Source organism: Pristiophorus japonicus, chromosome 10, assembly GCF_044704955.1.
Source record: "Pristiophorus japonicus isolate sPriJap1 chromosome 10, sPriJap1.hap1, whole genome shotgun sequence".
Taxonomy (NCBI): Eukaryota; Metazoa; Chordata; class Chondrichthyes; family Pristiophoridae; genus Pristiophorus; species Pristiophorus japonicus.
Genome location: NC_091986.1, coordinates 66,675,593 through 66,691,668, shown reverse-complemented (window position 1 = coordinate 66,691,668; position 16,076 = coordinate 66,675,593). Strand labels below are relative to the sequence as shown.

Genomic DNA, 16,076 nt, shown 5'->3' with positions numbered 1-16,076 from the left:
TGCACCTTTGGCTTAGTGAGTTGCAGTGAATGGTGAGATGTAACAGTAAGCCCCGCAATAGTGATGAGTGAGAAAGGAATGGCTTGGACATTGTAGGAATGCTTCATGGTGTTGGTGTGGTGCCAACCTGGCGCTTCATGTTGCAAGCCAAGGTGTGCAGCATCAAGTGAAGTAAATGTGGTCATGGTTAGGCCATCCCTGGCATCCCGGGCAGCAATGTGGTCGGGTACTGATGCCCTCTGTCCTGTGCAGCATCAGGTGATTGCAGCGAAGGTTGGTGTTGTTGTTGGTGCTGCTGGTGATGGGGTTCATCGTGGTCAGATTTTGAGAGCCAAGGTGACAGGGTGGAATTGGTTTCTGTTGTGGAGTATTAAAAATATAACATTCACAGGAAAGGTCTTTTATAGAGAAAAGAGTTGTTTATTAAAACCTGATTAATCAAGGGAGATCCGGCCTCATCAGTACCGTTACTGAGTGCTCTCAACACCTCTCTCATGGGACAAGCTATGCAGTTACATTCTTATACAGTTCAGATACAGTCAAAATGGTGGAACTATGCAGGGTAGTGTTCCATTGGTTAATACAGATTACAGCAATTTCATTGGGTGGTACAGTTACATAAATTTTATTGGTTACAGTAATTTCTAATGATTCCATTGGTACATTCAGTTCTGGCGACTGTTGTTAGGGAAAAGCCCCCTACAGATGATGTGTTACATTTCTGGAAATGTCTTCCCAGGCTAATTCCCAGACTCATGTCCTTGGCAGACATATGGCTACCCTCTGCTGAAAAGAGACATTGTCTCTGTTATCTCATGTGGCTGGAACATCGTGGCCTCCTCTCATTATTTCTGTGAGCTGTCTACGTAAATCTTGTGGGTGTTCTTATTTCCTAAGAAAATTTCTCTGACCTTGGTGTTTCTGTCTAATTCAGCTTTTCTACCATGAATGTATTTTAAACCTTTCTCTGCCTTTCTTACTTTGTATTTTAATTACACCGAATTACTTTACCTCTAATTAAGGTTTTTCGCTCTTACAGTTTCTATCCTGATGGAATAGATACCAGTTGAAGGTGGGATGACAGAAGCGATCCATCAATGGTGACAGAGGTTGTTCCAATGAGGTGACACTGGATACAGAGTTTGCTACAAAGACTTACAACCTGCATTAAGTACAATCTGTCTTCCAAAGGGAGAAACCAAAGCATCTCTGGGTTTGGAAAGTGTACAGGTGTAAATTGTGAGGTTTTATACAAGTTTTAATGCTGTCACCAATCATGTGCTTCAATGGCCACTCAACCTCTGCCTCAGATGAACAAACGGGGTCCAGGAGCAACGTGAAATCTGTTTGCGAGCTGTTAACGTCAAAAGGTGAGTAAAGTACCACTGTTAAGGGCTTCTAAATATGCCAATAATTGTCTCAAGCACCTTGCCAAAGGGCGCTACTCAGCGTCAAGTGTCTCAAGTGCATCAGCGCAGGCAGACCCGACATGTGGGACAGGCACAGGGTCCCGAACTGCTGTCAAACGTTGTCAATTTCCCGGTCGACCCGCCCCCAGAGCACTGCTGAAGTCACAGACATGGTCTTTAATTTTGCTAGCAAGTCCATTATGTCTGACCTTCCATGTCTGATACCATTGAGTTTCATGAATTCTTGAAACTCAAGACTTGTGAAGCAAGATCCGTTATCGTTCACAACAATGTCAGGCAAACCACGAGTAGCAAACATGATACAAAGACTCTCAATGGTAGCTGTAGACGTGCTGGATGACATAATGACACACTCTATCCACTTTGAATATGCATCCACCACAACAAAAAACATCTTTCCCAGGAAAGGGCCCGCAAAATCGATGTGTATCCTCGACCATGGTTTAGATGGCCATGACCAAAGACTCAGTGGAGATTCCGCTGGTACTTTACTTCGCTGCATGCAAGTATTGCACTGATGCACACATGATTCCAGATCAGAGTCAATTCCAGGCCACAAAACATGAGCCCTGGCAATGGCTTTCATCATGACGATACCAGGATGAGTGCTATGTAGGTCACGTACAAATTTTTCTCTGCCTTTGTTAGGCATAATGATTGCTCCACAGTAGACAATCTGACTGAATAGTTCATCTTTGCGACGGTTGTAAGGTTTGGTCTCATCACACATTTCCATAGGTATTGCAGACCAATCACCCCTGAGGACACATGTTTCACAACCGATAAAATAGGGTCATGGTTGGTCCAGATCCTCACTTGTTGAGCAGTGACAGGAGTTCCTTCACTCTCAAAAGCATCCATTACTAACAGTAGATCTGCAGGTTGAGGCGTCTCCACTTCAGGGGTGGGCAACAGCAGATGACTCAGTGCATCGGCTCAATTCTCAGTGCCAAGTCTATGACAAATAACGTAATCATAGGTAGACAATATTAACGCCCATCTCTGGATACGGGACAATGCATTGGTATTGATACCTTTGTTTTCTGAAAACAATGAAATGACTGGCTTGTGATCCGTTTCAAGTTCAAAACGAAGACCAAACAGATACTAATGCATTTTTTTGACCCCATACACACAGGCCAAAGCTTCTTTTTCTACCATGCTGTAAGCTCTTTCCGCCTTTGTCAAACTTTTCAAAGCATACGCAACAGGTTGTAGCTTACCCGACTCATTTGCTTGTTGGAGCACACAGCCAACCCCTTATGGTGAAGCATCACAGGCCAATACAAGATGCTTACACGGATCATAGTGAACAAGCAGCTTGTTCGAACAGAGCAGATTCTTGGCTTTCTCAAAAGCTCTATCTTGAGATAAACCCCAGACCCAGTTGTCGCTTTTTCTGAGCAGCATGTGCAGTGGCTCTAATAAAGTGCTCAATCTGGGTAAGAAATGACCAAAGTAGTTGAGTAGCCCAAGGAATTAACGCAACTCAGTCACATTTTGAGGTCTGGGTGCATTTTTGATAGCCTTGGTTTTCAAATCAGTCGGCCTGATGCCATCAGCAGCAATTTTCCTCCCTAGCAATTCAACTTCTGGTGCCATGAAGACACACTTCGAACGTTTCAGACTGAGTCCCACTTTTTCCAGACGATGTAGGACTTCTTCAAGATTGTTCAGATGTTCAGCAGTGTCACGACCTGTGACCAGAATATCATCTTGAAACACGACAGCTCTAGGAACGGACTTCAGTAGACTCTCCATGTTCCTCTGAAATATGGCTGCAGCTGAACGGATTCCAAAAAGACACCTGTTGCAGACAAACAGTCCTTTATAGGTGTTGATGCAGGTAAGTTTCTTTGAAGTGTCAACAAGCTCCTGTGTCATATAGGCCGACATCAGATCCAGTTCAGTGAACGACTTTCCACCAGCTAGCATGGTGAACAGGTCATCAGCCTTCGGTAGCAGATACTGATCCTGTTTCAAAAATCGGTTAATCGTAACCTTGTAGTCTCCACAGATCCTGACAGTGCCATCATTCTTTAACACTGGAACGATAGGACTGGCTCATTCATTAAATTCGACCGGTGATATGACCCCTTCACGTTGGAGTCTGTCAAGCTCAATTTCGACCTTCTCCCTCATCATGTACAGAACAGACCGAGCTTTATGTTAGACAGGTCTTGCCTCAGAATCCAGGTGAATCTGCACCTTGGCTCCAGTAAAATTGCCAATGCCCGGTTCAAACAAAGAAAGAAACTTCTTCAGCACTTGAGCACATGAAGTGTCATCCACCGAGGACAATGCTTTGATATCATTCCAGTTCGACTTGATTTTCTCGAGCCAATTCCTGCCGAACAGCGGTGGACCATTGCCCGGGACGACGGTAAATAGTGAACCATGCCATCATATGACACCTTGATTACTGCACTGCCAATCACCGGTATGAGCTCCTTAGTGTAAGTACACAACTTGGCATTGACTGGACTCAGCTTAGGCTTCACAGCCTCAGCGTCCTACAGCTTGTCGAATGTCCTTTGGCTCATTATCAACTGACTCGCACCCGTGTCCAGCTCCATTGATACAGGCACACCATTCAGCTTCAAATTGACCATTATCAGTTGGCTCTTTGTCAGGAACGAATACACTTCCTCCTCGGGTATCTTGGGTTGCATATCCGGGCCAAAACTAGACTGGTCATCATCATCAATGTGATGAGCAGCAGTACGCTTGCTCAGTTGTGGGCACATTTGCTGAAGATGTCCCACTTTTGAACAGTCTTTACAGATGTACTGTTTAAACCAACACTGATGAGGCCGATGATAGCCCCCACAATGCCAACAGGGTGAAATCGGATTCGTACCAGTTGGCAGACTTTGAGCAGCTACAGGTTTCACATAAGCAGTCGAGTAGGCCCTGCCATAAGCAGCTCTGCCAGATGACGACACAATCTTGTTTACAGTACTTGCCGTGGAGCTCTGACTCTTCGATGATATCTGCCTTAAATTATCATCAGTCACCATGCATGCCTGGGCAGTCGCGATGGCCTTGCTCAAATCCAGCGTATCTGCAGCCAATAATTTCTGAAGGATCACATCATGGTTGATGCCTATCATGAAAAAATCTCGCAGCATGTCTTCCAATGCGTTTCCAAACTTACACGGCTCAACCAGACGTGTTAGGTCGGCGATGAATCCCGACACATCCTGGCCCTCAGCACGAACATGTGTGTAGAAGTGATAGCGTAAGATGATCCCCTCTTTTGAGATGTTCACGCACCAAAGTGCACATATCCCCATACTCTTTGTCCTTTGGACGTGTAGGTGAGAGAAGATTCTTTAAGAGGCCATAAATTTTTGGACCACAAACGGTGAGCTGTACTGTGCCTAACTGCATCACCAGCTTCCTCCATTTTGTTGGCCACGAAATACTGATCCAGGCGGTCAATAAAATCCACCCAATCCTTGCCATCCACGAATCTCTCCAGAATTCCAATGGTGCCCATTGTGCATGCGAAGGTTCTTAAGTTACCTCGTCACCAAATGTAATGTATATAATGACTCGCAAGACTTGTTACTGTAAACTCATTCAGGTGCAAACCTGGTTCAACTTTATTCGTGCCCGAAGTGCCCACATGACATGGTGCTCACTCTTATATACCAGGACCCGCACACACACGTGTACAGCCCGAGGACCTCTGACAGTGGTGCCCCCCCCCCGCCCTGGTGTCTAGTGACCCCAAGCATCAATACATACCAAAAAGAATTAATAAAACTCCTTTCAAACAAAAGTCATACAATGACCAACCTTCTTGGCAAAGGCAGAAATCTTTTGCTACAAGCCCCTACTATAGCAGAACTCTGTGATCACTGCGCCTGCTTTTCTGAAGCAGGACTTTGTTGCTGATATTCCTCCCGGAAAAAATCTAGAGCCAAAATTACCCTCTGCCCCAAATGGGGTGTACATTCCGATTTAATTGATGATTTACCTCTCCATTTGATGGGGCAGTGATTAAGAGTGATTTTGCCCTCTTTTTGTGTTGGGGCAGTGTTTCGGGCAGCAGCGGGGCTGGAAGTAGGTTGGGAGCGGGGTGGAAGGCGAGCAGTGTCATCAGTTAAAGGGCGGGGGGTGGGGGGGCACTGCAAGTTCTGCAACCTCTTTAGTGGCACCACTGGGCCACCAGGGAGGGCTTTGGCAAGGCCAGCGGTCTGGCACCCAAGAGCGAGTGACGGGCTGCATGTTGGCGGCCTGGCCGCACCTGTGGTCGCCATTATCAGGCCGACTTCAGAGTCAGCCGACAATTAAAATTAAATGGCGGCCGCGGCAGAATGCCCTCCCCTTTAAGCGTGTACGCGCTGCCCAGCAACTTCCTGATGGGGAAATCTGTTGGGGGCACCGACTGGTGTCTGCTCTGCTCCCGTAGGGCAATTTCCCTCACAGAGTGATAAGGGGTCACCGCCGGGCGGTAAGGGGTTGCTGACAGGAACACGGGCAGGGCGGTCACCTTCTCCGCCTGAAAAAGTGACGAGGGCAATGTCCCAATTGTCGGCCACTCCCCCTTGACTGAGCAGTAACTCCTTTCCACACCGTTGGCTCTTAAAAAAGGGGCCATCTTGGCCCCCTATTCTCCTATTCTTCATGCTGCACAAACTACACCACCGATGCACCGTGAATGAAAGTTAAGCTCCATGAAACTGAATTAAACTCCCACTTGCCTCATCCACTCTCTCCTCACCTTACATCCTTACCCCTCCCTCTCCTCTTTCCTCTCCCAACTCATCCCCACCCCCTTACCCTCTCCTCTATCTAATTCTTCTCCTCCTTTCTTTCCCATTTCTCTCCTCTTTGCATAACCCTGTAGCAGCTAGCTGCACTGTCGTCACTCTACCTTCCTTTCCTTCTCGTTACCCTCCCCATCCCCAGTGTCTATTCTCCTCTCCTCTTATCCTCTTTCCCCTCCCTTCTCTTCTTCGCTCCCCTCTTGTCAACCCCTTCCTTTCCTCGTCTCCTGACCCACTCCTCTCCTTTTCCCTTCCTTGTCTTCGCCATCATTTCCTCTCACTCTCTCCTCAACCCCATCCAACTTTTTCTTCACTCCCTCCTCTTTTTCTCCCCTCCTCTCTCCATCTCCCTACTGCTCACCTCACCTTCTATGCTCTCCTCTCATTCTTCCCCCCACCTCTTCACTCCCCTTTACCTGACTTGCTTTTTTCCTCCCCGCTCACTCTCCTCCCTCACCTCTGTCTCTCCTTAGTCACCTTCCAACTGCCTCTATTCTCCTCATCTGCCTTCAATATCTTCCCATCCGCTAACTCTGCTTAGTCTGAAGTGGTCTCGACTCCCCATGTGCAACACCACGGGAGATTAATTAGTTACAGAAAAAAATGGATGTGTCCTTTAAATGATGACATTAAAAAAAATGTTTTTTAATTGCTTCTAACAATGTCCAAGTATAGCTCTTTATCTCCTTTGGCCCTGAATTTGAAACTGACCACAACTTTTGGATTTGGTGCACATGCAGAAACCCGAAGCTGGGGTCTGTCAATGACAGCTCCACAACTGGCTGTGCCGTGCCCCACCTCCACTTGACCCCCACAGAAATCAGTGAAATCGCATAAATCACTGAAACAGACGGAAACTTCGGCTCTACCGCAGTAAGTACACTGTTAAATTAAAAGTTCCATCCAAAGAGATTAGATATAATTGGGGCTTTAACAGCGTAATAATTTTAATTTTGTGCAGTGTGAGATTTGTTCATTTTAAGAAATGATTTAAAAACATTTTTAAGTTTGTGCATCTTTATTTTAGGTTTGCTTTTTCCCCATGTGAGAGCTCCAACCTTTGTTTTGCTCTCTCTAACTATTTAAAAAAGTTGGGGGTCGAAATTGCCCATTTTGCACCGCCCGCCACTGGGGAGCAGCTGTGTAGAGCTGACCAACTCGCCCCAGTAGTGCCCTGGAACCCGCCCCTACAGGAAGTGGAGCGCATCCTTCCTGTGATGGGTGGTAACTGCAATTTTGCGGTCGGAGCAGAACTTCTGCGCCGGGTGAAGGTAGTCCAGCCCCGAGTCGGTTACTACCCCCAATCGAGGCGCTGGGGAATTTCTCCCCTTTAGAATATTAAGGGCTTACCCACTTCCTTGTTTGCTGTCTGTGAGAATTCTGCCTTTTGATTAGCTGCTTAGACAGCCTGTTGATGTCACAACAATTCACAAAATGGAATCCCTATTAACTTCCGTTGAATTGAATTCAAGGTCAGAAAACTCAAAGCTCTCGACACGGATTGCGAGATCCCTGTGTGGAGTGTCTTCGCTTTGCTGCTGGCTGCAAATTCCGGGCCAATATTCAGCTGTGCATCTGGCAAGCCTGGAAACTTTGTAATATGAATATGAATCGGTGATATGCAGGCAGGAATATCAGGAAATTATACACAAGTTTAAATTACCTCTTGGGTTCTCCTTAACGTATTAAAATACACTGGTTGAATCCACAGCTGGAAATCCGTGTCATATATTAAATGAGTGAAGGCCTACTTTCTGATTGCATTTATCCTATTTAGTGTCTCAACTTGTGATCAACACCATGTGAAATTTGTTAGTATGTAGGCTTCCAAGATTCCTACTCATAACCTCTTTCCAAATTATGTTTGTATTTAACTAAAAGGCTATCCATGTATTATTCACTTTGCCATAATGATGTTTATTTAAGCAAGTGAAATGCTACATGTGATGTAACTGTATCAGATCAGCAGGCAACAATGATTCATTTGCTTTATCGATGTCATGTCTTGTGGCTGTAAGTTTTAAGAAATCCTGATGATGAAACTGCAATTCAAGAAAACAATTTTTTCATGTTATTAGTTTTTCAGTGTGGCAAGTAATAAATGGTTGTTAAAGCTGAATTCTTAACATACATTACTCATAGTACCTTCTCTTGTTTAATTTGTCCTAGTGTACTGGATGTGATAATAATGGACTCTCAGATTGGTAATAGACTAAAAAATAGAAAAATACATCATTAAGTTTTTGTCATGCAATTAGTATATGTTACCAAATTCTGTACAATTCAAAATAATGCACAATATGCTTGACTTAGATAAAATATACTAACAGCATTTTTCCAAAAAATGCCACAGTTATTAATGCTATTAGAATTCTATTCTACATTACATGAAATTGTTCAAAGAAAGGTTTCGACACTTGTGCTGCATGATATGGTACAAGTAATTACTAAACCGTCTTTTGGATTAGACGTAAAACTGAGATGTTCCCAGGGATTTTATCTGAGATCTTTCTTATCTGTAATGCTCAAAAATACATTATTGGTTCATACTGGGGGTATTCTTATCGTGAAAGTACCCTACAGGATAAGAAAGAAATTTAGAGCGGATGCTTTAGAAACTGAAAAAGAATATATAGAATTGATGTACTAATGAAACATCAAGTCGATAGTTTAGATTGTGCAGCGCCCCGTTCGGGGCGATAACTTTCACAGGAGTTCAAAAATATCGCCGGGCGCTGTGCAAGTGAAGCCGATGCGAACTTTGGGTTTAATGCTCCGGGAAGGAAGTGGAGCGCTAAATCAAGCGCTACCACTTCCCTTGGAGCGCTAAACCAGGCAAGAGGGGTGGTAGCGGCAGAGCGTTGCACAATGTCCAGTGCAGCGCTGCCGGGATCCGAGGTTCCTTCCCTCCCTTAAAGGGAAGGACCATTGCTGGAGGCTCGACAATAAATCAACACCCCTGCTCATCGAGGGGGAGTTCGACAGAGACAATGGCAAGTTGAACGGCGATTCACACCATTGCAAGAGACAATGCGGCCAGTAATGGGGCCATCAACACCTGTTAATGGCGCATTCAAGTAAAGTCACAGGGGCAGACAGGGACGATCGACTGGCAAGGGAACTTTTGTTTCCAACAGCAGCTCATGTTGGAGGCGTGGAGGCACACACTCAGCCGGAGTTTGCAGAGATGAGCAAAATACCTGCAGAAATTGCAGAAATGAACGCTGGGGGAAATCGCTGGAAGTTGAAGTTCAGCGAGTTCATGTGGAGCACGTATATAGTTCATACACCAGGAAACCACCGATAATGATGAAAGTGCTCCTCAATGGCATCCCAATATCAATGGAGCTAGACACAGGTGCCAGCCAGTCCCTGATGGGTATCAAACAGTTCGAAAAGTTGTGGGCGTCCAAGGCCAGGAGACCAAAATTATTGCCGATTGACGCACAGCTACGGACTTACACAAAGCAGATCATTCCGGTGCTAGGCAGTGCCACGGTAGTCGTGACCCACAAAGATTCGGAGAACAGGTTGCCACTCTGGGTTGTCCCGGGGGACGGTCCCGCACTACTGGGGAGGAGTTGGCTTGCTGTCATGGACTGGAAATGGGGCGATGTCAATGCAATTTCTTCTGTGGAGCTAGTATCATGCTCACAGATCCTGGACAAATTTGACTCATTATTTCAAAATGGCATCGGCACTTTCATGGGGGCCAAGGTAGTGATTCACATAAACGCCGACGCCAGGCCAGTACACCACAAGACCAGAGCGGTGCCGTACGTGATACGGGAAAAGATAGAAGGCGAATTGGACCGCCTGCTGAGGGAAGGCATCATCTCGCCAGTTGAATTCAGTGACTGGGCGAGCCGGATCATGCCGGTGCTCAAGGCGGATGGGTTAGTCAGGATATGTGGTGATTACAAGGCCACCATCAATCGGGTGTCACTCCAAGACCAGTACCCGCTACCGAGAGCGGAGGACCTCTTTGCGATGCTATCTGATGGCAAACTTTTTTCAAAATTGGACCTGACCTCAGCTTACATGACCCAGGAGCTGGTGAGTGATTGAAGAAGCTGACCACCATCACAACACACAAGGGGTTGTTTGAGTACAACAGATGTCCGTTCAGGATTCGCTCGGTCGCCGCGATCTTCCAATGAAAGATGGAAAGCCTCCTCAAGTCGATTCCAGGGACGGTGGTTTTTCAGGACAACATCCTCATCACGGGTTACGATATTGAAGAACACCTCCACAACCTGGGGGAGATGCTATGCAGACTGGACCGGGTAGGGCTGCGACTGAAAAAGGCGAAGTGCGTCCTCCTAGCTCCAGAGGTACAATTCCTGGGGATGAGGGTAGCAGCGGACAGGATCAGTCCTTCTGCATCCAAGACGGAAGCGATCCAGAGAGCACGCAGACCCCGTAACACGACGGAGCTGCGTTCGTTCCTGGGGCTCCTGAACTATTTTGGTAACTTTCTTCCCAAATTGAGCACGCTGCTAGAGCTGCTACACGTGCTCCTACGCAAAGGTCGCGCATGGATCTGGCGGGACAGCTAGGAAAGGGCTATTAATAGAGCATGTAATTTGTTATGTTCTAACACTGTTAACACTATACGACCCATGTAAGAAACTTGTGTTAACGTGTGATGCGTCGTCCTATGGTGTCGGGTGGATGTGTATATGCGGTAAAGAAAATGCACCAGTACCTGTTTGGCTGGAAATTTGAGCTGGAGACAGATCACAATCCCTAACGTCCATTTTGGCCGACAACGCCATAAATGCAAACGCATCGGCCTGCATACAGAGGTGGGCACTCACGTTAGCAGCCTACGACTATACAAGTCGGCACAGACCGGTCACCGTAAACTGCGCCGATGCACTCAGCAGGCTCCCACTAGCCACCAGTGAGGGGGCGACCGAGCATGGTGCTGAGATGGTCATGGATGTTGAAGCTTTTGGAAGCGAAGGCTCACCTGTGACAGCCCGTCAGATTAAATTCTGGGCAAATAGAAACCCGCTATTGTCTCTAGTCAAGAAATGTATCCTGAATGGGGACTGGGCAGCCACGTACAGGGCATGCCCTGAGGAATTTAAACCATTTCACAGGCGAAGGGATGAACTCTCGATTCAAGCCGATTGTCTACTGTGGGGAAACCGAGTAGTCATGCCCCAGATGGGCAGAGAGGTGTTCATCAGAGAACTCCACAATGAGCACCCGGGCATTGTCACGATGAAGGCAATTGCCAGGTCACATGTTTGGTGGCCAGGGATAGACGCAGATCTGGAACTTTGTGTTCGCAGGTGCAACATGTGTGCTCTGCTGGGCAATGCGCCCAGGGAAGCCCCCCCATAGCCCCTGGCCATGGCCTGCCCAGCCATAGTCACGCATCCATGTGGACTACGCAGGTCCTTTCATGGGAAAATTTTTTTTGGTTGTCGTAGACGCCTACTCCAAATGGATTGAGTGTGACATTTTAAATTCAAGCACATCCTCTGCCACGGTAGAAAGGCTACGGGCAATGTTCGCCACCCACGGTCTACCGGACGTCTTGGTCAGCGACAATAGCCCATGCTTCACAAGCACTGAATTCCAGGACTTCATGGCAGGCAATGGAATTAACCATGTCAGAATGGCACCATTCAAGCCGGCCTCAAACGGCCAGGCGGAACGAGCAGTGCAGATAATCAAACAGTGGAAGCTCAGAATCCAAGGGGGTTCCCTTCAAAGACGCTTATCACGCCTCCAATTGGCCTATAGATCCCGACCACACTCGGTCACAGGGGTTCCACCCGCAGAGCTGCTAATGAAAAGGACGCTCAAAACCCGGTTATCCCTTATACACCCCACCACGAAAGAAATTGTCGAGAGCAGGCGCCAGCCACAATATGACTACCATGACAGGAATGCGAGGGAGCGATGTACTGATGTAAATGTTCCTGGTTTTGTCCTCAACTATGCTGCAGGGCCCAAATGGTTCGCAGGCACTGTGATTGCCAAAGAGGGAAATAGGATTTTGGTCGTTAAACTTACCAATGGAAAATCTGCCACAAACACGTGGATCAAACAAAAAGGAGGTTCAGCAATCCCATTGAAGAAGCAGAGGAAGAACACGACGTTGAGTTCACTCCACCACAGGTGACCGAACACTGGAACCAAAGGGAGGAGAGCCCAATCACTGTAGGCAGTCCGGACTGGCCTGAGGCACCGCAAACAGCAGGCACTCAGGCCAGCACCCAACAACCGGAGCCCCAACTCAGGTGCTCTACAAGAGAGCGTAAACCACCAGAGAGACTCAATCTGTGATCCCAATAAGACTTTGTGGGGGAGGTGATGTCATGTATTCAACCAGCATTGTAACCCATGTATAATCTGACCTAAGTTGTACACTGTAAGAACAATGATCACTAAGTGGGAGACACTCCTAACCTGGACCTTCAGATACAAAAGGGGAAGCTCCACCCACCTTCATCACTTGAGTGCTAAGGAATAAAGGATAGGTCACAGACTGACTTTCTCTCAAGCATGGGCCTCGTGTGCATTTATACTGTATCGTAAGGACCTATCACTCTTCTCCCCGGGTTCTGCCACTGAAGCTGGAAAGTCGCCTTTGGATCCGATTTTCTTCCTCTGGAGTCCTGCCACCGGAGCCTGAAAGGTGCATTCGGGTCGTCCCAGCTGGATTTCCACGCAGTAGTGCTGAGCGTTCTGTGCCTCGGGTGCTGTGCTGGTCTGCTTTCTGGTGCCGGGTCCCCCTTCAAGTGAGGGCTTGCTGTGGCTCCAAATGCGGAGGACGTCGATCGCTGGAGGGGTGAAGTCTTCCCACTTCCAATGGATCTTCTCCATCCACCTTCTTTGGAGTAGCGTTGGTCCATCACCTGCAACAATCCACAGAGGTAACCTGTGCACCGTGCCATCATGGAGTACCTTTACATTCGAACTACAAAAGACTGGGATAAGTTCATCGGTGTAGGTGCGCAGCTTTGCCTGAAACGGGGCCAACTTGGTCGTTCAGCTTGATTGTCCCATAGTCTCTCAAAGGCTTCTTATTCATTACTGACTGGCTCGCCCCCGTGTCCACTTCCATGAAAATTGGAACACCATCTATCTCGACTTCCATCCTCAACGGGGAACACTCGGTGGTGCAGGTAAACATGCTATATACCTCATCGTGGGGCTGAGCTGCCTCTCTGCTTATCGTTTCATAATCCGCGCAGGATTCATGGCCATTTGCAGACTCTTCATCGACAGTGAGTCATATTTTTCTTACACATTTACTGGAAGTGGCCCTTTGTGCAGCAGCCCTTGCATACATAGTCTTTAAAGCGGCACTGGTGAGCCCTGTGATTCCCTCCACAATGCCAGCATGGAGCTACTCGATTAGCCCCCACCAGCGGACTCTGAGTTAAGGGACTCGGAGGCTGAGATGGTTCGCGTTCTACAGTCCACACTGTGCACAAAACCTGCCGGGTTTGAGTCCTGAGAGTGAGTCATTTGGCTAGAACCGCAGGTCGAGGTCATGAATGCCTGGCTCACAGAGATGGCCTTCTGCAGTGCGACTGTGGTATCCACCGACAGTAGCTTATGAAGAAGGCCCTCATGGCCGATTCCAATGACAAAAATGCCCCGTAGCGCTTCGTTGAGGTGGTCGCCGAAATCACACGGTGCCGCCAGCCTCCTGAGGTCTGCGACGTATTTCGCGATTTCCTGGCCTTCAGGCCGTTGGTGGGTGTAGAACCGGTGTCCGGCTGTGAGGATGCTCTCCTTGGGCTTGAGTTGCTCATGGATCAGTGTTACGAGCTCCTCATACGTCCTGGTGCCAGCAAGTCCCTGATGAGGCCATAGACGGTGGGCCTACAACTGGTTAGCAGGATAGCTCTGCGCTTATCAACCAGTGTGGCCGGATCGTCTCCTGCCAGGTCGTTTGCTGTGAAGAAATGTTCGAGCCTCTCCACGAAGGCGTCCCAATCATCACCATCGGCGAACTGCTGCAACGTACCAAGGGTAGTCATTTTCGCGTGAAAGTCTGTAATCTTGTCGGCAATTGTTGTGTCTTGGATGGTCTAATAATGACTCCATGAGGCAATGTGCTGCACTTGAACTATCGTGACCTTAGTCCTTTATTTGTTAACTCCAGAGTGAGGATCACACCTGGTGGCCTGCTTCTTATACTAGGCCAGGCACACCTGTACAGGCAACCTACAAGTCTCCCACTGCTGTGCCCTCAGTTGGCACACCTTGTGATAGTACAAACAGTAGGCATGTAGAGTAAATGACAGCCCCCTTGTGCATATGCGCAAAAAAAAGGGACGTTTTTGACATGACCGCTATGGGCACGCATGCCTAGTACAGCTCCCGGTCTACACTTATCCACTTTTAAAGAGCCAGTTGTGTGTGAGAACTTTAATTCTTAGTGGAAAAATCGGAGCTGCAATGCAATATGCAATGTGGCTCGAGAACCAAGAATTCCTTACAGGGTGAAGTGGAGGCACTGATTACTGTAATTGAGGCCAGATGGCACGAGCTGGACAACAGCAGAGGTCACATAAAGAAATTATTAAATTGAAGAGAGTGAAACAAAGGGTCAGAGAGAAACACACGGATTGTTAAAAAAAAGGTCAGGTAACTATTACAGGATATCCTTGTGCATCTTCGAGGAGCATACATGAAAGGTGGCTGTAATACTATCACAGGCAAGCCAAGAAGACCTATGTCTACTTGTATGGAAGATGATGGGTAACAAATAAATGTTGTTCAAGGCACTGGGAGAATTTGCTGCTCTTCTTCAAATAAGAATCTTTTTGTTCGCCTCAGAGAAAAGATCAGATCTCAGTTTAACATCTCATTTGAATGACAGCACCTCCAACAGTACATGAAATGGATGAACTTCAACAATTGTACATCCCTGTCTGGAGTAAAAATAAAACAGGGAAGGTGGCTCAACTGTGGCTAACAAGGGAAATTAGAGATAGTGTTAAATCCAAGGAAGAGGCATACAAATTGGGAAGAAAAAGCAGCAAACCTGAGGACTGGGAGAAATTTAGAATCCAGCAGAGGAGGACAAAGGGTTTAATTAGGAGGGGGAAAATAGAGTATGATAGGAAGCTTGCTGGGAACATAAAAACTGACTGCAAAAGCGTCTATAGATTTGTGAAAAGAAAAAGATTAGTGAAGACAAACGTAGGTCCTTTGCAGTCAGATTCAGGTGAATTTATAATGGGGAACAAAGATATGGCAGACCAGTTGAACAAATACTTTGGTTCTGTCTTCACGAAGGAAGATATAAATAAGCTTCCGGAAATACTAGGGGACCGAGGGTCTAGTGAGAAGGAGGAACTGAAGGAAATCCTTATTAGGCAGGAAATTGTGTTGGGGAAATTGATGGGATTGAAGGCCGATAAATCCCCGGGGCCTGATTGTCTGCATCCCACAGTACTTAAGGAAGTGGCCCTAGAAATATTGGATGCATTGGTTATCAGTTTCCAACAGTCTATCGACTCAGGATCAGTTCCTATGGACTGGAGGGTAGCTAATGTAACATCACGTTTTAAAAAAGGAGAGCGAAAACAGGTAATTATAGATCGGTTAGCCTGACATCAGTAGTGGGGAAAATGTTGGATTCCATTATTAAAGATTAAATAGCAGCGCATTTGGAAAGCAGTGACATGATCGGATCGGTCCAAGTCAGCATGGATTTATGAAAGGGAAATCATGCTTGACAAATCTTTTAGAATTTTTTGAGGATGTAACTAGTAGAGTGGACAAGGGAGAACCAGTGGATGTGGTATATTTGGACTTTGAAAAGGCTTTTGACAAGGTCCCAGACAAGAGATTGGTGTGCAAAATCAAAGCACATGGTATTGGGGGT

At 47.0% G+C, this 16,076-nt stretch overlaps 2 protein-coding genes across 2 annotated transcripts in view; one reads left to right on the top strand and one right to left on the bottom strand.

The window, feature by feature from the left end:
* LOC139275006 (uncharacterized) overlaps positions 1-16,076 on the top strand; it is a 486,480-nt gene that overhangs the window by 377,518 nt on the left and 92,886 nt on the right. The gene's annotated exons all lie outside the window — the stretch shown is intronic.
* LOC139275007 (uncharacterized) overlaps positions 8,178-16,076 on the bottom strand; it is a 107,792-nt gene continuing 99,893 nt past the window's right edge. Inside the window, exons 6-7 of the mRNA XM_070891861.1 lie at positions 8,354-8,420; positions 8,178-8,250 (exon numbers count right to left, since the gene is read on the bottom strand). Of these exons, the coding sequence (XP_070747962.1) occupies positions 8,374-8,420 (47 nt within the window). The 3' untranslated portion in view covers positions 8,178-8,250; positions 8,354-8,373. The remainder of the gene's footprint in view (positions 8,251-8,353; positions 8,421-16,076) is intronic.